The sequence below is a fragment of the Thermobia domestica genome, chromosome 16 (genome assembly GCF_964235325.1).
Source record: "Thermobia domestica chromosome 16, izTheDome1.hap1.1, whole genome shotgun sequence".
NCBI classification, from domain to species: domain Eukaryota; kingdom Metazoa; phylum Arthropoda; class Insecta; order Zygentoma; family Lepismatidae; genus Thermobia; species Thermobia domestica.
In genome coordinates, this window is record NC_137469.1 from 92,771,308 (window position 1) to 92,795,700 (window position 24,393).

Here is a 24,393-nt window from a genome sequence, read left to right on the forward strand (position 1 = left end):
TTCATAATTATAACGATGAGCTCATTGGGTATTTTAATGAACTTTATTAAGTGAATATTATTTTCAGAAAATAAATTAGCCTCGAAGAAAACTGATTTTTTTTTTTCTGGCGACTTGATTTTAATAAGTCTTTTCGGGCTATCAGCCAGGTGAAAGTATTGATATCCGACGTTTCAAATGAAGACATTGCATTCATCTTCAGGGATTGTGATGAAGAGGCCGGAGATGCTAGCATGTATATATGATGACTATTTAGAGGCGGAGCTATGAATGATATAGCATGTGAGTGTGGCAGATCATACATAGGGCAAACTGGACGCAACGTAGAACAACGATTAAAAGAACACAACAGTTGCATAAGACTTCAGCAACCCGAAAAGTCAGGACTAGCAGAGCATAGCTTAGAGCTGGGCCACAGAATTGATTTTACAAATACCACCATAATAGCCAAGTGTAACAACTTTTGGGACAGAATAATAAAGGAAGCTACAGATATCTCACGTGAAAGGAACAATCTCAGTAGAGACAATGGGTTTCAACTCAGCCCTATATGGTCGGCCTTTCAAAAAAGTTCAACAGTCATTTCTCGTAGCTACAACAGCCAATCAGGAGCCAGCATTTCCCTCAGCCAATCACAGCCCCTCTTCATACCTCCGCCCCTAAACAGACACCATATATACATGCCAACATCTCCAGTCTTTTCATCACAATTCCTAACGATGAATGCAATGTCTGCATTCGAAACATCGGATATCAATACTTTCACCTGATTGATAACCCGGGAAGACTTATTAAAATTAGTCTCGATTTTCCCAACACAAAAGAGGTCTTCAATGAAATATATATTTATAATAGAACAATAAAGGAAAAAAAAAAAAAAACTCTGACAAAATTAAAACACTTTAATCTTCGCGTTTCTTATCGCTTTTACAGTAAATAACTCTTACTTGGGATTCTAAGAAGAAAATTATAAAGCAGGACTAGCACGGTAATAAAAACTTAAAACGTAAGTAAAACTTCAACCACAATCCACTACAAAGGAAGCTCAACTATTCCTCTTCTTGTTGGTCTAGTGACTACTATAGTACGCACGCCTTTGGTGCACGGGGTCCTGGTGAGATAGTCTTGAAAAATTTGAACGAATTACGGTGGTAGCTTCCACCTTAAACTATAGGTCTACGTCTCATATGGCTTCGCTGCTGAAAAGGATACTAAATTCCAATTCAACCAACGAAAACTGAACTCCCTGGCCATGGGCGGCGATTAGGGGGGGCAAGAGGGGGCAGTTGCCCCCTCACTTTTTTGAAGTGACCCTTAAAGTACATAATTTCATTTGGAAATGTAAAGTTTGTGTATATTACTGCTTCATAGGAAAAATGGCGCCATATAATAGTTGCCGTTGCGTGAGTACGTATGTTTTTTTTTTTTTTTCAGTCGAGTTAAGAAAGCTACAAAAATTACGTTTCTAGTGCCACGGAAAATGGCCCCAAAACAGCACAGTAACTTAGATTATTTTGGGGGGGAAGGCAAGCATTAATACGCGTATTTGGGCCCCCTTGAAAAAGTTGTTTTTCTAATTCTTGGGTCCCCTCTTTCCATCTTTCTCTTACTCTTTATGGGACTCCGGAGCCTGTGGGCCTTCCCGCACGGCATGGTCTGCGGGGCCGTTAGTTATTCCTCTGGGCCCGTTCCAAACATGACAAATTAATTAATGGAACAATATTCACAAACCTCAATGCCATATGAATAAATATTATTTCTAGGAACCCTAATAGTAGACAGTTTTTACTGAAATGGGCCCCACAACTTATTTTTGTTTTATTTACCTTTTGTGTGCTGTTTAGTTTATGTAATGTAGTGAAACTGTTTGATGCTTCATTTATAGTTTCCATGTTCGTACTGTATATGGAGGGAGGCGAACGGCGGAGAGCTTCTCTGAGGGGAAGTTGCCCCCTGCCCCCACAAGTTACGGCCCTACCCAAAATTTAAGCTATTGCAGCGCAACAATTCTAGCGTAGCAACAATTCCTTCTTACAAGGATTCGATATGTTGGTCAGCCGCTTTGGAACTAATTGAGAGAACATTTCGCAAAAGAAAAAATAAGTCTTTCGCAATTTATTCTTAAATTGCACAAAAATCGACAGTGCCTAAATGTCATTCTTCATTACTATGATTAATATTATCCTTTCCATTTATTTGTTTTGCAAATTTATTATTAAATAATCTGATCTCACACTTTTCCAGACAGAATTTTAAGATGTCTATGAGCAAGGAATCAAATCTCTTCTTACACCTTCGTTGTTTAGACTACAAAGGGCTAGTAACTATTTGGAATGCCTTTGCCAATTTACTTAATAAACTATGAAATATAATATTACGATATTTTAATTGAAAAAAGATAGTATGGGGGGCCGCGGTGGCTCAATGGTAGAGCGTTGACCTCTGGCGATTGGGGTCCCGGGTTCGAGCCCAGCACCCGCCAAGTGAACTTTGTGGTGGACAAACACCGTGTGCGTGGGTTTCCTCGGGGTTTTCCGTTTCCTCCCACTTTCTTCATTCCACCATTTCATTCATTTCTCCAATCACCGTCTCCTTTAGCCTAACCGGCATAGACGCGGGACGTAAAACTCAAAAGATAGTATCCTATTAGTTATGCAACCTTTCGGCAAACAAAGTACTAGAAACAACTAGGAAAACTAACGTTGATATACAAATATTCAGATCAGATCTTGCCTCTCCCACTTTTAACGTCCAATCGCCGCCACTGTCCCTGGCATTACATCTCCCCAGAAAATGATGTTGGCAGGTGGAAAAGATGTGTAGTCAGCACAATGGCTCCTCCGTCATTACTTTTGCCTTTCTTTGTAACCTTAATCTAAACACCATAATAACTGCCTCACTCATAGTGTACTCAGAAGTTGGGCCAACTGGAAATCGAACTCAGAATATACGCACAACGTAAAGCTTACCGTAAATACAATGTACAGGGTGGTCTGGAAGTAGACGTACTCCCCCTTTAGTTTCAACAGTATACTGTTAAGGTAGAATGTCTGTACACAGTTACCTGGAAGTCTTAAGAGTCTCAAGAATCATAAACATCAGTATGATCACCATCCATGTCGTAACACATCTGAATTCTGCGCCAAGTTCTCGCAGATGTTTTGCGGAGATACTCTGGAGTCACGAGGGTGAAGGCGTGTTCCACAGCTGTTCGCAATTCCTGTGTTGTGTGATATCGAGTGTTTCTTACTTGTTGCTTTATGAAATCCCAGTCTGGTGTCGTCGGATCGGGACTTCTTGGAGGCCAGGCAAAGGGAGCTGGTTAAGATGCACGACCTCTTCCAACCTTCAGCGGCCAGGAAACGTCTGATCACTGATTCAGGTAATTGCGCAATTACCTTGGCGCAGAATTCCGCTGTGTTACAACATGAATGGTGATCATACTGATGTTTAGGACTCTTAAGACTTCAAGGTAACTGTGTACAGACATTCTACCATAACACTATACTATTGAAACTAAAGGGGGGGGGGGTCGCCCACTTCCGGACCACCCTGTAATATTTGCAGGACTGATTAAATTTCACTTCGCTCTATCAGATCAATTGCATTATAGAGTACCACCACGGAATGACGATTTTCGAAATCGAATTCTTGAGGAAATATTTGCAGCAAAACACGAACGGATGAACGGAGAAAGCTTTCACTAACATGGACTACACTGCCAACACATAGATCGAGATGTCTAAATTGGCTTGATTCATACTGAAATTTTGATATCGATTTCCCTGAATTTCTATTACTGAGTACCTCAATTTTCTCTGACCTGCGAACATCTAATTTATGGTTAGGTTTAGAAGAAAAAAATAATAAATAATCGGCCTCTACCATCCACATAGCCACCCAAGGCTCTTCTTTTTATTTTTTTAAATACAGTATAAGCTTACTTCCTTACTCAAAGTACTTATGAGTCAAATTTACTGGATTTGGAATACAATAAAACACAGTATCAAACAATAATTTTAAACCAGGTGTACAAATATGAAATGCATATTTCTGACAACAGATGCCGTACCAATGCAGTTTGTGCTATAAAGATTTCACATTGCGCTATTTTGTTGTGTCATCAACAAATGTCAGATTCGCAAGAGTGATAAATTTGAAAAGTGTGTGCATAGTTTTGTGCTGTTGTGTTCAATATGCCGAAATTTATTCCGAACAAAGAATATTCGCGGACAGTATTAACTTTTTTGTTATCATTTGAAGAAAATTGCTGTTGAATCATACCGATTAATTCAAAAAGCTTATGGTGAGCATGTTCCATAGCAAGATACATGTAAACGTTGGTTTCGGCGTTTCAAAAATGGTGATTTTGATGTTGCAGACAAGCAACATGGAAAACCGCCAAAAAGTACGAAGATGTGGAATTGCAAGCATTGTTGGACGAAGATGATTCGCAAACACAAAAACAACTTGCCAAGCCATTGGACGTTAGTCAACAAGCTGTTTCCAATCGGCTACGAGAGATGGGAAATATTCAAAAGACCGGCAGATGGGTACCACATGAATTGAACAAGCAATGGAAAAGCGCAAAAACCACATGTGAGATTTTGCTCGCTCGGTACAAAAGGAAGTCATTTTTGCATCGTATAGTTACAGGAGATGAAAAGTGGATTTATTTTGAGAATCCCAAGCGCAAAAAATCATGAGTAGACCCAGGCGCTCCATCCACATCGACCGCAAGACCAAATCGTTTTGGCAGAAAGATCGTTTTGGTGGGACCAGAGGGATATTATCTATTATGAGCTATTAAAACCTGGACAAACTGTTAATACTTAACGTTACCAACAACAACTGACCGATTTGAACTGTTCGTTGCTGAGGTCACACAAGATTCATTTGTTTCTATGACAATGCTCCCTCTCACACGGCAAAACCCGACTCGCGACATGTTGGAAGCACTTAGCTGGGAAGTTCTACTCGATGCGGCTTACTCAGCGGACTTGGCTCCTTCGGATTACCACTTGTTTGCATCAATGGATCACGCACTTGCTGAGCAGCAATTTGATTCGTACGAAGATGTGAAAAATTGGCTCGAAGAATAGTTTACAGCAAAGGGGGGAGATATTTACTAGCATGATATTCACAAATTGTCCGAAAGAGGAAAAATGTATAACAAGCAATGGAGCATACTTTGATTACAGCACTTTTTATCATTCTTCCGAAGTTAACATATTTATTTCAGAAAAAAAAAAAACGCATTTCATACTTGTACACCTGGTACTAATGATATATTTAATAGTCTGGCATTCTGAATACACTCAAACATACAGAAGTAAACATACTGGTATATCATAATTTGGACTATAACTCTGATTATTTACTATCAGCTAACCTAGCTTTTGTTTTCTTTCTTCCTTCTGGAGCATTTGAAGTTTGAATTTAATTTGTTCTTCCGAAGTTTGAAAATTTAACATCTTTCGGCGCTCCTCAGATTTATTTCTAAACACAATTTTCTTTTTCTATTCCCTTTTTACTAGATCTGTTTTGATTATTTGAGTTGTTCTTTATATCTTCTGTAGGCAACAAAAAAATTTCCCCGACTTTTGTGTGAAATATAGCAGATTTTCCTGACTTCCGGCATATTTTGAAGCATTTCCCTGGCTTTTAAGTTCATTGTGAACCTTGTTACTTTGCTTATGTTGAAAATACAAACAGGGTGCATAGACCGTTGACTGAAAACTTCTCGCTTTGGATAAGTTAAGAAGAAAATAGAAAAACAACATAACCAGTATCTTAGAGAAATGACAATAGAAAAACAATCCGGAGTAGAGGGAATCAGATCAGGAGATACTACAGAGAGAGCGGGAATTAACTCCCTATTGAAAACTGTATTACTTTTTAAATATTTCACCAATTTTCATGAAACAAGAAAACATTTTGTGTCTTACAGTGGTAGAATTTATAACATAATATCTCATTTATGTTATTGTAACTATCAGTGTCGAAACATGGCGCAACGTCTAATCAGTGTGAGCGGGCTCAGCTAGCATCCCAGTACTAAGTATGGCAGTCCGTGGTACAAGTACAGAGATGGTGGCGAAATGTGAGAAGACCTCGTGCCTCGGTAGATACAAAAACCCTAAAGAATTACCATTCGAAGCTAAGAAAGTAAAAACACTGAAGTATTAAAAAAAAAAAAAAAAAAGGTTCTATTGAATAGTTTGTCACTTAACCATTTTGAAGCAAGATGTTTTATATATTTACTTAAATACGTTAATTTTGTACTCTTTTAAAATGAACAATCCTTAAAAGAGAATATTAAACTCATTCATATCTACTGTTTTAAAAACAAAACAAACAAACAATCAAACAAAAAAAAAAAGTGTTAAAATCAAAATTTCATATTACATATCTCGGGTAAACTCTTCTTTTATGATGGATGTGCACTTCTTTTATATCTAACTCCTATTTACTAAAAATTGCCATTTAAAGAGAAAAGAAAAGCCTTAAACACTTAGTTAAATAGGGTTATGCTCTATATTATCTATATTATAAAATTAAAAATTCTGTTGAAATGTTTGTGACTCCTAATCTCTTGAACCACTCGATCGATCTCTATCAAATTTTCAACATACCAGTAGATGAGGTTTGAGTCTGGGATGACTTATTATTTTACTTTGACGATGCAACTTAGGGGAGGAGAAGAGGGAGATGCATAAAAATGATCGAAATTACCAATAACACTGTCGAATCCACAGTTTACAGTGTCGCTGAAATGAACAATGACATTTTCGATATCTTGTCCCGCAACGTGGAGGAGAGGGAGGGAGGAATATAAAAATAATCGAAAATGACATATATTAGTGACAAATTCAGTTTATGGAATCGCTATGATGAACAGTGACACTTCCGATGCCGTTTCAAACTAAATTCAGCCACGCAATATGGGAGGGGAGGGGGAGAGAAATATAAAATAATCGAAAATAACCGATATCAGAGAGCGCTTTAGTAATAGTAAAAGTGACTGACTAACGGAGCATATTACTATTTTTTCTTAATTTAACCCAGGGAAGCCGGTAATTGATGCTAGTGTATATAATCAAAACTGTAAAATTAAATATTTAACCCTTTTAGAAAAACTAATTTCGGAGGGAAAAAGATACAAAACTGTCATAAGGAAGAAAAAATATTTAAACAAAAACTCAATCCCGAAATACATTCATAATAATTCACTGAATTAAAAAGAAGAAAATGTTTTGTTTTTCTGACGTTGAATATATATAGCAGGAAAATAACGTTAAACATCATCACAAGTTAACTATTAATACAATTTAACATAAAATGGATCAACGAAACAAACAAGTACTTACCTTAATTGTGTAAGGTTTCCCAGTTCTGGAGGAACGTAACCAATGTTATTATTGGCAAGATCCAAAACTGTTATTCGTTTGAGCTTTGATAATCCTTCAACATCAATGACTGTAATTTTATTATCTCTTGCCACTAATATCTCCAAGCCTTCCATTTCATACACACATGGTGGCATTGCATTAAACCTATATAAATAAAATATATACATAATTAAATAATGAATTACCAGTAATATTTTTGCCATATGCAGAATATTCAATAGCATTACTTATGTTTATCCTTATGAGCTGCTGCACCAACTACTACTACTACTACAGAAAAAAGATGACCGAAACCGATAATTGCTTATTTACCTAGGTATATGTATTGTTTATAAGCTTGTGTACTTTCTTTCTTGTGATGTGTATACCTATATTTCAACTGTTGGTGGCGGACTTCCCATTTATTTGTCTCGTACTCGTGTGCAGTGCAACATTTTCAAAGTCAATAAGTATTTCAAGAACTTCAACAACAGGACTGAATGATTTCCAACTAAGTGTATTGTTGAGCAACACAAAGATGATATAAGCAGATGCAAACTACTCGAGCGCTGAAATTCTTCTGTTCACCATCAACCTGGTCATTATTCAGCACAAAATAGCGAAAAAAGAAAACAGTCTGGCAGAGGTGCAAAATGAGTAATGAAAAAAAAATTCACATTGCAAGGCTTTGAACATGATAATATCTACAAGTGAGTTGTAATATAGCTAAAATGTATCTATCAGTTAAGCTATCATGGGAAAGGTGCCAAATGGATATCACTTCTCACCATAGAAAATACTGCAAAACAGAAATTGTGGACAAAGAAAGTCAAATTCTTCGCTCAATTTGCTTGCGTTTCGCTGCGAGACTGAATTTACAAATTCTGTTACTATTAAACAGCGACAAATTAGAGCACAGTATGGTAAACGACCACTCAAAAGGCAGTCCATCTACGATTGGCGCAAGGATAATATTTCATACTTCCCCATGATGGTACTCCCTTACACTGGCATCTTAAGATTAAGAACCCTAGGATGAAAATCTCCAAGGGCGTTGGATTAGCAGTTCAACAAACTACAACATGGTTTTGAATGTTAGTCACCACGAAGTCCGAATTTAACAATGTGACTACTTCCTCTGGGAATACATCACTGATAGCATTTATATTTCTCCCCTTCCTACAAGTGTGGATAATCTTAAACAACATATCACAGCAGCGCAGCGACAGTTAACATGGATAGGAAAAGAACTGTCTGGGAAGACCCAAACTATCTCATTGACATCTGCCGTTGGTTGGATTTAGGATCCCGTTGACATAGCAATGAAGAAGTTCTGACCCTTCTTGTCATGTTACAAAAGGGTAACACATAGGTAATTTAGTCATGCAAATTATAGGATATACTCATCCAACCACGTTATTAAAACACTAGTTTACGTAAAAGTCTATTTCTTTTAGGTTTACCCTGTACAATAGCACCTGAAGAATAACAACAACTGAAATCAGTCATTATGGAGCTAGGAACTACTGAAAAATATATTCTACGAAACTAAACTGTTCCAGTGTTGTGGAAAAGCATGATTTACAATTTTTCAAACTGAACAATTTTTAAGAATAATACTATTTGAGAGATATATAGTCTCGGTTTCGTATTCCGAAAGCATTATAGGGAATTCGAAATGCAGGAAATTTCGGAGTTAAACTAATTTAGAAACAATGAAATGGCAAGGAAGTTCCTTATTCTGCTTAATCCATCCTACCTTTAAAATACTGAACTTTCCTGTATCCAAAAATCTTAGAATACGAGATATCATTACAATGAATTACTAAAGTAGAAAGATTAAATTAATTCAGAAGACAAACATTAGGACATTTTTCAAGTTTACACACAAAATGGTCAACATATACATATTATTCATTATTATATCATTCTTTTATATTAACGTCCTCTGCGCAATAATTCTATGGAATTCTTAAATTCTGCGAATCACTATCCGGATACAACGTTTATCTGGAATTATGTGTTGATATTTACATGAAACCTACTATAATAAAGCTACAATATTTAGTGAAGGTCTTGGAGCAATTTCTACTCATTTCATAATAGCAGACTGCACTAAACCCATATACAGTTAAGTACCCATCATCTGTGTTCCGTACTGCTAATATCAAATTTTCAAACTACATTAACACAAATAAGTATGATAGGTTTCATCATCTTTACTGCAAATTAAGAATGCTTCAAATTTGTTTACGAGGAATAGGAAGATAAAAGATCCACTGCCGAGACATCATTTCAGACAAATATCACTTGACAACTATCTGTTATAGTGTATGATACAACGCAATACCTTTCAAGATAACAGTGGTAAATGGTGATCGTCACGTGGAAAAATCTATATACTTATTTTACGATCAAATATAATACATAAACATATATTAGCAATCAGCTAAATTTTTCTGGAGCAGCGAAATATAGGATCCGAAATCAATATTGCTGCTTATTATTACTTTTTCGGGGTGGCTCAGTGATAGAGCTCTCACTCCTGGTTTGTAGGGTCACTGGTTTGATTCCAGCTCATGTGAACTTTGTGATGAACACAAACATGTGCGTAAGTTTGCTCGGGATTCTCCGATTTCCTCCCAATCCCTTCATTCCACCATTTCATTCATTATCACTACAGCCTCAGAGCATAATCGTGAGACATTCAACTAGAAATTTTGTTTCATTTCATTATTACAATTATCATTATTAAATACATAATTGGTATTTGCCGACAACGTAGTGTATGTAAACTGAATGAGCGACTCTCAATCCAACCTCTTGATGGCTTTCTTGATACACAATCTAATACTTCTTAAGAGTCAACAACAGAAATCTGTCTCTCTTCCGAATTTGAACTAGGGAGCATGTTCCAAAGGCACGAAAGATAAACTGCCTACACAGGGACCCAAATTAATGCAGAGAAAGTGAAACATAGGTTAAGATATCATTCAAATTTATAATCCTTATCGCTCTATATTTTATTTTAACAAACAATTATTACCTAGGTAAAGAAGCTCTTACCAAATTTATAAGTTAATATAATCTTACTTTATATTGTTAAAATTATGCATATTCCAGGGCTCATAGTGGTCTGGTCTCTTGTAAATAGTTGAAATGTGACCAAAAGCACACGAAAAAGTGACCAAAAAGTGACCAAAATCTCATCATGTTCCTTTTTTCCTTTGTCAATTTCTCCATCACCTCTCTCTTTGTTGTTTTGTTTCATCTTTTCTTTTTTACTTCTTCTTTCTGAGCTTCCTCTTTTCTTTGGTTTTCTAAGTATGTTTTGTAGTTACGGTAAGCAAACTTAGCAGATGTATCGGTAAGAAGCTTCCGAGTAAGTGGAACCAGTTCTGGCCTCTTTCCGAATTTCTTCATCCCAGACATTATATTTAACTTAGCATTGAGAATTCTCAAAGCTGTGAAATATTCAAATTCATCATCTACTCTTTAAGAAGAACATTCAAGAAGCATAACAAGACGAACATGATGAACCACACAAACACACACACAACGTTGAGCGGAGCATTAACTATTACGAGAGAAAACTAAAAGACTATTATGATAGAAGAAAGAATAAACACAGACGGGTTCTCAATCCCACCTTGAGAGCTTAAGCATCCACCAACCATCCACTGTGCTTTAGAAAGAATAGAAGCTGAAGTGAGAATAAAGCTGACTGTTTCACATGTGGCAGCAAGTACTGAAGCTTTCAGAAGAGTAATGAGTAACAAGTTTCTGCCTTTTTCCATTTATTTTTATATTTTTCTTAGAAAACTGCCAATGCAAAACATAAATCACACGAAAAAGTCACTTTACCTCCCAAAAAGTAACTTTTAGTGACAAATTTGAAAAAAAGTAACTTTTAGTGACCAACTTAAAAAAAAATTACTTTTAGTTAAAAAGGTGACTCGCTATGAGCCCTGATATTCAACAAAATTACCCTTCACCAAAGAACGAAAATATGTAGTAATGTGAACTCTTTACCTGTTATAAGAAATACACAACTCTCTTAGTCTTTTGAGAGATGACAGTTCTTTAGGTAGATCCTGTAGATTATTCTTCTGCAGATCGAGGAACTGTAGCTCTTGGAAGTCCCCAAGAAACGTTGGAACTGACGTCAAACGGTTGCAACTTAGATTCAGTTCCGTTAGCAGTGACGATAACAACTGCAATCTGGAAATAATTAAAATAATACAAAACAATAATAGCGACAAAATAAACAACAAAAATCCGAAGAATGAATTCTCGGTATGTACGAAAAAAAAAAAAAAAAAACTTTTGCAGGAATATTCTCTATAATGCTGTTAACTGGTTCTAAGAAGCATTCGCGCTATCTGGGATCTATTTACAAACAGGTTTAAATTGAATCACAAAAATTGAGGAATAAAGATATTTAAAAATGAAAGAAATATTTTCTAAAACTATTTGATATAGAAAATTCTTTAATCATATAAAACAAAAATATGGACGTATTTCTTCAATAGTACATGAAAATAAAATATTTTAGTTTTACATCCCACGGTTATGCCCCGTAAGCTAAAGACGAGATACTTAAGGAAAGTAAAGTAAATAATTATGAAAGGAACTGCTGGAATAAGGATGTGGGATGAAATGGGAGAACCTAGAAAAAACCTATGAATATTGTCCACCACACACTCATTGGGGATCGAACCACAGACCTCTCGTATCAGAGATGAGCGCTCTACCACTGAGCCACTGTGTACCCACTCTTCAATTATAGTTAATACGATCACATCTCAAGCCAATATCCAACACAATTTATGCCGTACATCATCCACTGCTTTCGTTTGGTTATTTTAAAAACTTTAATTATCAATTCTTTTGCCGATTCGTAAATATGCATCATGTTTAAAACCGCGTTAGAGCAAAACCCGTTTAAAAATATTATGCAAGGTATTCCTGAATAATTGGTTATTGAGCGTATAGGATACACTATAATAATTAGCAAAAACTCACCTTAATAATGTTCCTTCCATAGGTTTTTTAGCCTATATTTCAAGTGCTCCCGCAGGCACTTTTGTCAAGGATTTGGTTTAAGATTTATTTCTATGCAGGTCTTCACACAGATTTTCTCACTACAGTGGTGTATCCAAGTTTTTTCAATATAGTAGAGGAAAAGCGCCAAAACCGACATATTATTTTGTTTTTGGCTCGTAAAGCTGAACTGAAGGACCGGGATTATGAAGTAAATATATTTCTTTAAACCAGCAACACTACTCAATAAAATTATATAACCAGTTTTAAAAATTGCCATATATTGCCACGATTATGATGATTTGTTCAATTGTCTCCGACATCATATTTTTTTTAGAAACCAGGCCTCAAAAACCGACATACCTTCAGAAAATTATTATGTTGCAAAAATGAAAAGAAGATATCTTTTTAAATTTGTATTTTGATATCCTTGTATAAGTTCTGTTACGCACAAAAGTAGGTTTACTTGTAAGATACTATTAGATCTGCACCATACTTTGCTTCTTAAAAGTAGAAATAAGTGCTGATAGAAATAGTCTTTTGGTGGTATTAGGCACAATTCACAGTTCTAAGAAGTCTACACATGTATGGGTATTTTGAAAGTTAAGTCAACATTAACAGGGAATTTCGCTATGGAATTACACATTCAGTCTAAATCAATTACATTATTCGCAGATGTAATGGTCTCCTTCCACACCGACACATTTTGTGTGTGCCCAGACTTTACAGGATACACACTGAACCCATTCTTCTCAGCTGGTGTCTTCCGAAAAGAGTATTTGGCAATAATAATAATAACAATAATAATAATAATAATAATAATAATAATAATAATAATAATAATAATAATAATAATAATAATAATAAACAATACAGAATACATCATTGCTGTCTGGTACACTGGACACTAAATCTTAATCTGATGATGAGTCACTGTCTGCTTGCTAGTACCTTAGCGTTTTCCTTGACCTGGACGTAGATTGGGACGTAACCCTACTTGCATTTCCTTTTGAGTCTTTTTTCTACCTGCGTTCCATTTAGTTTCTCTCTGCACCTTCTTTTCTATCGTAGGTATTAGTTCCTTTTTATACGCTGACGAGGTTATTACTGCCGCTTGAGTAGCTTTACAGCCTCTGACAGGCTTGCAGACTTGTAAATGAAAGAGTATGTCGGTTTATAGAACACCTTACTCCTACATGTTTGTACATGTTTCACTATCAAAGAGTATTAGTTGACACAATAACCACGGTGATTTGCAAACTTCATAACTTAAAGAATAAAAGTATGTAATGAGTAAAAATTATCTACCTCTAAATAATTCTCGATTTCTGATGATGATGATGAAATATCAACAGAAATTTTAGCACAACCAAAAACAAAACAATGCTCCTCACACACTAATCCACCCTCATAACCGGTTTAAACTGCACTTGCTCCGCCTAGTGGTGAGAGTAGAAACTATTGATAATCTCCGCCAGAGTGCAGCGTGTTCCAACCCAGAAACGGGCGGTATGACGGTTTACGGACCTATGTCGCTTTCGGTGGTTTTCCCCTATAATTTGGTTAGTGCACTGAAACATATTTCTTGTATCTTTCTTTTAGAAATCTTATCCTGTAATTACCATGCCTTCCAACCGATGGATATTCAAATCCTGTATGTATACTGTTGCCAAATTAAAACCCTCCACAATAGATTTTAATTTGGTAACATTGTATACACAGCGTTTGAACACATGTCGGTTGGAAGATAGTAACGACATTAGAATACATGATAAGAGTCCTAAAAAAAATACAAGAAATAGGCTTGATGTAGTTGTTAGTGCACTAATCAAGCTATACTATACTGAAAAAAAAAATGTACAAACACACACATACACACAGCACTGTAGTTACAAAAACTATGTGAAGACTTGCAAAGAAGAAGAGAGTCAAAAGCTTAAGCCCTGACGAAAAGTGCCCTTGGGAAGCACTTGAAATATAGCCTAAAAACACACAAAAGGAACACTACTAAGATTAGTTATTAATTATTAACATTCCTGCAAGTTAAAATGGGTCGTAAAATGCTTAGTTTCAGAGGTATAATTGATTTTTGTGTTCTCTCATTAAGTTACTCCAATATATCTCTAATAATTTTTAAGTGGATCTATTGAAATTAGTTGTGCCTTCTTTAAAAGTTTTTATTGAAAGTTCTTGCACGTGCAATATCTATATGATTTTCAAGCAAATGAAAGGAACCTAATCAAATTTGTGTGAAAGCAGTGGTGCACATTCTTTAAGTTGTTTTGTATATTTAAAACTTTAATGGAAAAGAAATTTAAACATTAAAAAATATTTAGAAGACTATTAATATTAATGGTCTAGCACAGCGTTTCCCAACCGGTGTGCCGTGAATGGGCCGCTGGTATGCCGCGAGGAAATCGAAACAAAATTATTAATTCTATAGCAATCAAATTACAAAACGTAGGGAAGAATGCATATTTGTATTTCACATTACTATGAACCTCTACTATGAGTCTCTAATTTTAAGTTTCATATCATGTTACTTTTCTGTACATTTCTAATGTTGAAAAAAGTATAGATCATTGTTATGGCCATTATTGCTTCTTTATTGTTGCAGACTATTTCGTAACTTGAAAATTTAAAATGTCATTTAATCCCTTCGACAAATTACCAACATTTGTGTTTTAAAAGTACAAGAGATTTGTTTGTTCGTTCGTTATTTAGTGATCTTCCTTCTTAGTAAAAGTTAGATACAGTTTTTGAAATAGAAAGCTTATTTTTAAAAATCCGTGTCCAATATTTTATTGCAATTGTTTTTTATTTTTTAAATTAGAATGAAATATAAGCATAATGATCTACCACGAGTAAAAACCAATGATCGAGCTTTCCTCTCTGTGAGATCAGTAATCACAGAAAAAACCACGGTACTTTATATTTACAAATAATAATATCTATAAGTGTGCCGCGAGATTTTAAGTTACACCCGTAGTGTGCCGCAAGTTGAAAAAGGTTGGGAAACGCTGGTCTAACACACATCTAAAATATAGTTTTTTCTTCTGTATAAAATTTTAATATTTATGTATAGTTTTTTCCAGTATTGGACCTAATTTCTTTCCGTGACAAATTTTCTGATGTTTCCATTTTCCTTTACAAACCACAACCACCTCAAACAATCGTGTACAATAACAAACACAACAAGAAATAGATTATGTATATTGATTTTTACTGCTCTTATATTTGGCAATCCTGTAAGGTAATGCAGAAAAGAACTCAGGTCTCCCTTCCCAATACCTCCTTTAATTAGCAACATCGCATACACCAACAGCAGCGACTCCACAAAACAAATGAAGTAACTCATCAGATACGTAGTATTTAGAAATCTCTCAGTTCCTTAGAAACTACATTATTCAGGATTCACATTGACATATTTTCCTTTAGAGGTCTGTGTGGATATAGATCTATTCGGGTATCCGCATCAATATAGCTTTTTGCGGGTTTGCGGGTATACTTTTTAACGGATGGCGGAGAGTAAAATTGCCGACGATTGCTCGTAAAAATACACGAATTTCTATGATTATTTTTGAAGCACTACTAATTATTTGTTTCTTGTATTAAAGTCCGTGTTTTGAACCATTTCGGAACAAGAATAAAACTGTTTCATTGGGTTTTCTTTTCTTTTTTCTTTGCTTTTTTATGAGTGTTTATGATAAGGTGGCTCATTCTCTCTCACTGATCTTTTATATTGTTTGCACCTTGGTGTTCTGAACAAGATGCTCATTCCTTGCCTGTAACGATATGTATACGGCAGTGTTATCTGAAATTATTTGACGGATTCACTATTATCAATTTGATAATTTTTTTGTCAGAAACGTGTATTTGAGAGGATCTTAAGAAACTACGTATTTTTTTCATTATTTTTTAAAAATTTGTGTCTGTATGGATTTTATTGCATTTTAGTTGATGTAATTACTTACAATCGGAAGGGACTGCATTAAATGTTAACTTGAAATGAAATGAAACGAAAATGAAATCTTTCAGTTTTATGTCTCTAAAGGAGACTATGATGATGAGAATGAATGAAGTCGTGAAATGAAGGAACTGGCAGGAAACGGGACAGTTCCGAGAGAACCCACGCACACGGTGTTTGAACATCAAAAAGCACACTTGGCGCGAGCTGGAGTCGAACCAGATATCCCATGGACCAGAGGTAAATGCTCTACCACTAAGCCACCGTGGCCCCCAAAATTTTAACTTAAATTTGATAGATGTCGTATCACGACTTACAAAAGTACAAAATACGTATTTATTATTATGCTAGGAACTATTTTTGAAACCATATAGATCAAATAAGTTATACATATTCTTATTTCATATTTCTGTGGATAGAGGTGGAAATGTTGCAAATGAAGGTATAGGTGCGGATAGAAGTGAGCGGAAGCAGATGTGATATTCTGTAACCGTGCAGACCTCTACTAAATATGTGCAATCCATTCCCAAAGTTCTGATGTATATATGTATGTTAAAACATTCAATACAATCCAAGTAACGAACTAAAGTCTGATCTTGGTTTATTAACTGGAGTTTAACGTCCCTTTCCAGCATTAAGGGCTGTATATGAGACGGGATCTACTGCATGAAGTAGATGCGAATCATTATTTGGATTTTGACGTGAAGCCTAGCTCCCGCTGCAGATCTAACCCGAAACGACAATAGACAGCACACGTGTTAGTCACTTAATCACGACGATGCACTGATGCGTGATCTCTTAATAATGTGGACTGCATTTTGCAAAGCTTGGAAATACCAACAAACAGTTTTATTTTACAATGACTGCGAGTATTGATTAACGAATTTCCACTTGCTGTACGGTAACTGATGTTGCACAGATCCTCCTTTAAATACCCAAACTAATGATACAGAATGCTTTATGCCATATTATTACCTCTGATTGTCATCAGCGACCAAATATGCAGAACAACGTTTCAATTCAAAGAACACTCCAGTTACCATGGTTAAAAATCAATATATTTCCTACTGATAACGGAGAATGAAAATTAGTGTATATGCATTGAGGATGCAAAATAAAATAAACAACTAGAGCGCAGAAACGTTGCTAATTGGAAAATGAGGGTACAAAACAAAAACAAACACAAACAAACAAACAAACAAACAAACAAAAAGGTATACAAAACTATAACAAGAAAATGTTTGTATTCCCACCGACGTTATACGGAATTTGATACCTATTGTATATGACTTTCAGATGTAGTTTTTTGAATTGGATTGGAAAATACACAGTTTGAGCTGTCATCAACAACATAAACACAAGCAAACACTAGCATATGAACAAACACTAGCTACTGTGATTTTTATCATTATTACTTGGAGACGTGGGCGTTTTTCGCACGGAAAGAAAACGCTTTAATGAATACGAAACCTGAAACTTGAATGTTATAGAAATTGCTCCCCTTTTCCATTTTAGGAGCAGAATTTTCGAAAACGCTGAAACACGAATTCATTTATTTTTAACTGAAAGTTTATACATCGAATTTCACACCTTTAACTTACGAGAGTCCTCACATTAGGCATTTTCTGAATACAGAAAAAGAAACTGGCATATAGAAATTGTCCCCGTTTCCCTTTTAGAAGCGGAATTTCGGAAACTCTTAAAACACGTTTTAAGTTATTTTTAATACGGAGTTTATGTGCCAAGTTCAATTTCCCTAACTGAAGTGGTTTGTGGGATACTCTATTATTGACGAAACATTTGAACCTCCCCATCCTTTACCACTCCTTAGGATATGTATTACAAAAAACACTGCTTCTGTGACAGATGGAGTAATCTGTTTAAATATCAAGTCAGTAGTCATAGTAGTATGGGTTAAGCGTTCATTGTATCCCATCCCAAACTTACTGTTTTTCGACTATACGCCTAGGTAGATAAATGTTTTAAGTATAAAGTCCTTGTAGCGAAAAGTTTTATTGTGGAATGGAATAATAGGAAGTGCAAAATAACCTGTAAATGTTTACTTCATGAGGAATGTCCATATGTTCATTTTGTACGAGAAAAATGCGACAAGTTATACTCACCCAGTAGGCACAGAAGGTAAATTATTTTTAGAGAAATCAATGCACATAACTTCAGCTGCTACGGCGTCCTCAAACACATTCTGTGGCACCTCAACTAACCCCTTCAGTGCCATGTTGAGTGCCCTTCCGCTTCGCATTGCATATCTATAAAATAACAAAAATATAGAATTGTTTAAATGTGTATGTTTTCAGTGTATCAATAATAGTTTTCCTATACAGCACAAACCTGTCATATTGTGCTTCAAACCAACGCGGATTGGCAATATCATGGATACAAACATATCCCACAAAGTCTACTTCAACTTCCAACTTCTTTTATGCGCACAGTCTTGTTCGAATTTACATTATTTTTGGAACTGAGAACTCTTATACGTACGTATTAAGAATTCACTGTCATTTTAAAACTGAAAACCAGTAGCTCTGCAGTTTCTAAATTTTCTAGTTGCGACTGTGTTAGTAAACAGTACATACACAATTGAAGTAAATATAAGTAGAGAGTATTAGTAAATATAACAACCAGTTATATACAGAATAGAAGAAATTGAGTTGAATTTTAGTTTAGCGTCCCATTCAGCAGCGAGGCTATATGAGACGTGGACCTACTGATTAACGTGGAATCCGAACCACATGAGCTCCCGCCGGGCAGAATAGAAGAAAAGTTAAAAATAATCGAAAGTTAGTGGCGTATCAAACATGAGTATATTTTGCACCAGCACAAGGTACAATACGGTGCTTAATTTAAAATTGAATAAAAATTGCGTCCTTTCAGGACTTCGGTCGAGGGAAGTGATGTTGGACTGCAAAAGAAAAAAGCTGAGTTAGGGAGATAATGAAATTGATGACTGGTTGTATAAGTGGTTCCTTCAAAAACAAAGTTATGTCATGTTATTAAACCTGCGAACATCTCTTTTAGTTTCATTAATTGCAGTAAAGTTATAACGTATGTCTAAAGCACGTCGACAAACACTCACGATATAATACGGCGATATAAATGTCAATACGTTTATCAAGAAGATTCAACCAAGTATCACTTTCTATGGGTTTCTGAATGTCAGATTCCAAATCTAACCTTGTTTTAGTCCTATATATAGTCGGACGACCTGATGACTTCATTACGAATACCACTGTTCCGCTTTCCCTTCACCACTGTTTCGCTTTCCAAGGTAAAATGGTCACTTACCGGTTGTATAATAAAATGTTTAAAATTGCTATTGTGCTGCCAAAATGTCTTGAGCCGTAGCAAAAATGCGAACCAAAGCTCACACACCCACGCGTTGAGCCAATAAGGGTTCAGCTGTTGCTAAGCGAGAGAAAGTGAGTGGAATTCCTTCAGCCGATAGCAGCGCTTCCAACGGAAGACTAGGGATCAAGTCAATGTGGCATACCTTTAAACTACAGTAAACGTACCCTCTAGCCTTACATAATGCTTGCTCATTTAATTCCCGGACTGGTGCTGTACAAAATAAAGAGACTTGCCATCTATTCGTGCTTGTTCCCTTCAGAATTCTCTCCTGAAGCATCTATCCCGTGATTCCAACGTTGTCGTCATCTCTAGAAGCAGTTCTTGAACTCCTGTGCTGGAGATCCCTATTGTGTTATAATGAATGTCCTGAAGTGTCAAATAATTTTCCTTTTAAAGCAGATTTCAGTCTAAAGAACAGGAAAAAAATCACACGGAGCTAGACTCAGCGAGTATGGGAATAGTGTATGACGGGAATGTTGTGTTTGACCAAAAAGTCGGACACCATTCCTAGGGTATGACGCAGAGTATTGTTCTGGTGCAAATGCTACTGTCCAGACGCCCATTTGTTAGACTGTTTATGACGAAAGGGATTGCGTAACCGTTGCAACACAGCTGTGTAGACCTCCTTTTTGACAGTTTGGCCACGTAGAACAAATTCGTGATGCACGATCGCAAACATTATACAGTATATCATGTATGAATATATGATTAGTCAGCTAATAACACGATTAAAGCTTAAATCATCCTAAAGAAGAGCAATCGATTAATTTCCTTGAAATATAGACGATCTTTTGAAGAGATTTTGATCTTCACAGGAATACTTCCAGGTCAATACTGTAATAATAATTAATAATAAATTAATGTGTTCCTTACGATCAATTAGTACTTAAACTTATGACCATTGTATTACACAAAGAACTATTGCTGACCAGACAGTGTTTAGTGCGATACGTGCTCAGCATATAGTTCAAAGCTCCAATCATTTTTTTTTCTTTTTGGCTTTTTAGAACCGAGTTCACTACATCTTAGTTCGGGAAGCTAACAACTGCCTCAAGATCGTGGGTCAACACACAAAATTTTGTGCTTCCACAAAAAATTGAACTTCGAACCTTGTTTGTTAACCAATCGATTATACAAAGCACATAAAATAACGAGATTTTTTTTTTATCTATTTTCTGATTTACCTATATATATATAATATTTGCTAATATTGTTACAGTGAAGTATATTTATAGATTTTAGGAAATAGTACCTGTCTGGAAACGTGACATTATCTGGGAGATTCCCGTTCATGCGATGTGTATTAGAACCATTGCTGCTACTATTAGATGGATCCTCTTCTGAGTCCATCCGACTGCGAAGGTATCGGAGAATGCGGGAAGTCCCGCATTGCAGAATATCCTTTCGAATAGTCCTCAAAGGATTACCCTCCAACTGAAGTGCATGCAGATGAGGAAGGAGTCCTAAGGTATTTGGTAGCCTGCAAAAAAGATATTACTTAAATTACATGCACTTTTCAATATTCAGATTACGAGGTATGAATGTTTCGTCTAGTATTTGTTACTCTATCTAATCACAAGCCCTCTCCGTTGGTCTACTTTTGAGCGTGCGCGTTTGGTCCACTGAGTCCTGTGTTCGATTTCCAGTGGGAAAGCATTGAAAATTGAACGCATTACGATGGTTCGGATTCCACCTTATAGTTTAAGTCCACGCTTCATATAGCCACGGTGCTGGAAAGATGCTCAACTTAAACAATAAAACAAAATCTAGGGAGCCAGGGCTTACTAGCTGGCTTTTGTAGCACTCTTACCTTTGAGGTGATGTGTGGTCATTACATAGGCTTTTCAAACCAGAATTTGCTCTTTTTTCTTTCAAATAGCTCTCCATGTGTTATGACGTTGGGTAAATGCCGTAATGCCAACACTATATGGTGAGTACGAGCGGTCACCCATGAAGAAGATATGACCGAAGGATATTATACTATACTCTCAAATACAGTAAAACCTACTAACTTGGTCACATTTCTAAGCTACTCATCTGCCTAACTTGACCGCAATTTGTGACTATCATTTATTATTATTCTGTGATAACAAACTATTATATATGTTACATGTAATGTTCTTAGAGTGCAGAAATAATTTTTACAATATATTTTTATCACAATTATCATTTTTCAAACTAACGCCAGACAATAATTCGCTTCTAAATTAGAACTGCGTATATTACACTTTATAAAAGTATTTGCTTCAAAATATTCTAATTTTCTGTTTACTTTTCCATGAACAGGTTTTAGAGTACTAAACGCAATATAGCACAAAATATGTTGTTTACTTAATTATATCCATTCATCTCCAGCATCCAGCAACCATACACAGATATATTGAATCTTCAACTCAACTAACAGTGCACATTCTGTCACTCTCAATCCTCTTAATAATACGGGAATCAACATATCTAATTGCTAAATTACGTAAATCAATCTCCATTACAGCATATCTACTTCAATATATCTACAAAGATCAATAGCTATTTTTTTTTATTAGCAACATTCAATTATCTTTGCGGCGTGTGCCGATTATCGAAATAATTTCTGCCCATTCATATCGAAACAATCTCTGATTATTCATTTTTCTATCTCCAAAGGGAAGCTGGGAGCTAACAAGAACTCTGAAAATCTTATCTCAAATACTGGGCACCTTTTGCGCTGTTCTAGTGGTTAGCACGCGCACCTTTGGTGCATGAGATCATGGGTTCGATTCCTGGTAGGAAACTTATTAAATTTGAAAGCATTGTGGTAGTTCGGATTTTACTTTACACTGTAAATTCACACGTCATTGAGCCTCGGCCCTAAAACCTTAATCAACCACTAAACCAAAATGAAATATTGGAAGTAGAGATGTTAGAGAGTAAAGGAAATATAAACTCACAAATTCAAGGGGTAACCAGGGTTTGAGGGTGCTAAGCATATAAATGTGGTAAAGTAATGGAATTATGAAGAGAAGCTGGAAACATAACGTTGGGAGCTTCGCAAGAATGTCACTGTTTTAAGGGTGAAAGTAGATTACCTATCTCTAGGCAAAATGAAATATTGCCTAGAGGTAGTTAGTATCGTGAAGCAAGATAGCTAACTGTTCATTAGTACGTGGTGACGAGCAATATATCAAAGGCTCTATGTTTATACATCATTATCATGTCTAAATTTTGATAATGATTTTAACTCATCCGTTATTTTTTACTATTACGAAAAAATCTATTGATACTTCGCCTTAAAGAAATATTGGTATATTATTTATAATAATACAAATATAACTAGAATAACTAATTTATCCTTTAATCCAGCCACTATCAAGGTATTTTTCGTAACGTGGACTACCAACGGGGGGGAAGGGGAGTATTTTGTACCCACCTGTTAAGATTAAATATATCTCGGAAAAGAAGCAAATTAGAAACTCTTACAAAACTCTACAGTAACTAAATATAGAATAAGGTTAACAATTATTTATTATACTGCCATTTAGGAGTGACACTTCTAAATGTCTGTCACATCTATCAACGGAGGGTACATTGTGCCCGTCAACTTAAAAAATGCAAATTTGTGAGAGACAGTTACGTGCAACTCTTACAAAAAAAGTCTACAGTGATTGAAGTGAACAGTACACGGGATAAAAAGGCGCGATATAACTATTTATTAAACTGTCATCTAGAAGCGACACTTCTAAATGTCAGTCACATCTTCTACCAATGGGAGAGTACAATAGCAAATTAATGACACACACTCACGCTCAATTTGTATCATCAGAAGGTATACTCTTTAGGTAAATATGTTGAGCAATAACATATTTTTTTTTTACAATTTAAAAAAAAACGATTAGAAGAATAATTACAAAAAATATACTGTGGTGGGCACAAAGTACCCTTCCCCCGTTGATAGTCCGAGGGTTAATGAACGAGTAACATTTAGTTCACCAGCTTTTTCCCCTCCCCAAACTCATACAGGTGACAAGAATTACTAATTAAAATTATTCAAGTCAATATCCTTACGCTTTAAGGGTATTGTTCCTTAGATCTAGTCTCACTAATGCCTGAAGATATGAAATTTCATCTGGTATTTCATCCAGTTTATTGTCTCCCAAATCAAGAACTTTCAAAGAGGTCAAGTACTCAAGGATTTCAGGATCCAATTCCTGAAAGTAAAAACAAATATCGAATACCACAAGTAAACTTTACGGTGTAATTTTGTACAAATATCTTGCACAGAAATCTCACAAGTCAAAACTATTAACATCACAAGAATTTAGAATTTTACATGTCATCAATGAAATTCTAAGATATGTAGCGCTATCCATAACAGAGTACCTCAGATAACTGCTCGGTTTGCCTATGTGGCCGTGTGTCAATTTTTGTTGAAGGATATACTAAATACGTTCTATAAGATTCACGTCCGAGAATTGTCCTCGGCACAGTTTGAACCCCACTTTGTCTCTCCCACCCGTCATCCTGAATTGCGTGCCTTCGCGGCAATTCGTCTGTTTCAAAGAAGGATGTTAACAATTCATCTTGGAATACTTCGATGCATTTTGCAGTAATGATATCCATATCGGAATAAAAAGTTACTGCTCCCTGAGA

The 24,393-nt window shown here is 35.7% G+C and overlaps 1 protein-coding gene across 1 annotated transcript in view; it reads right to left on the bottom strand.

Moving 5' to 3' along the window:
• Positions 1-24,393, bottom strand: part of LOC145673241 (leucine-rich repeat-containing protein 40-like) — an 89,002-nt gene that overhangs the window by 17,931 nt on the left and 46,678 nt on the right. The window contains exons 6-10 of the mRNA XM_081742748.1: positions 23,809-23,951; positions 21,020-21,247; positions 18,525-18,668; positions 11,424-11,612; positions 7,371-7,556 (exon numbers count right to left, since the gene is read on the bottom strand). Of these exons, the coding sequence (XP_081598874.1) occupies positions 7,371-7,556; positions 11,424-11,612; positions 18,525-18,668; positions 21,020-21,247; positions 23,809-23,951 (890 nt within the window). The remainder of the gene's footprint in view (positions 1-7,370; positions 7,557-11,423; positions 11,613-18,524; positions 18,669-21,019; positions 21,248-23,808; positions 23,952-24,393) is intronic.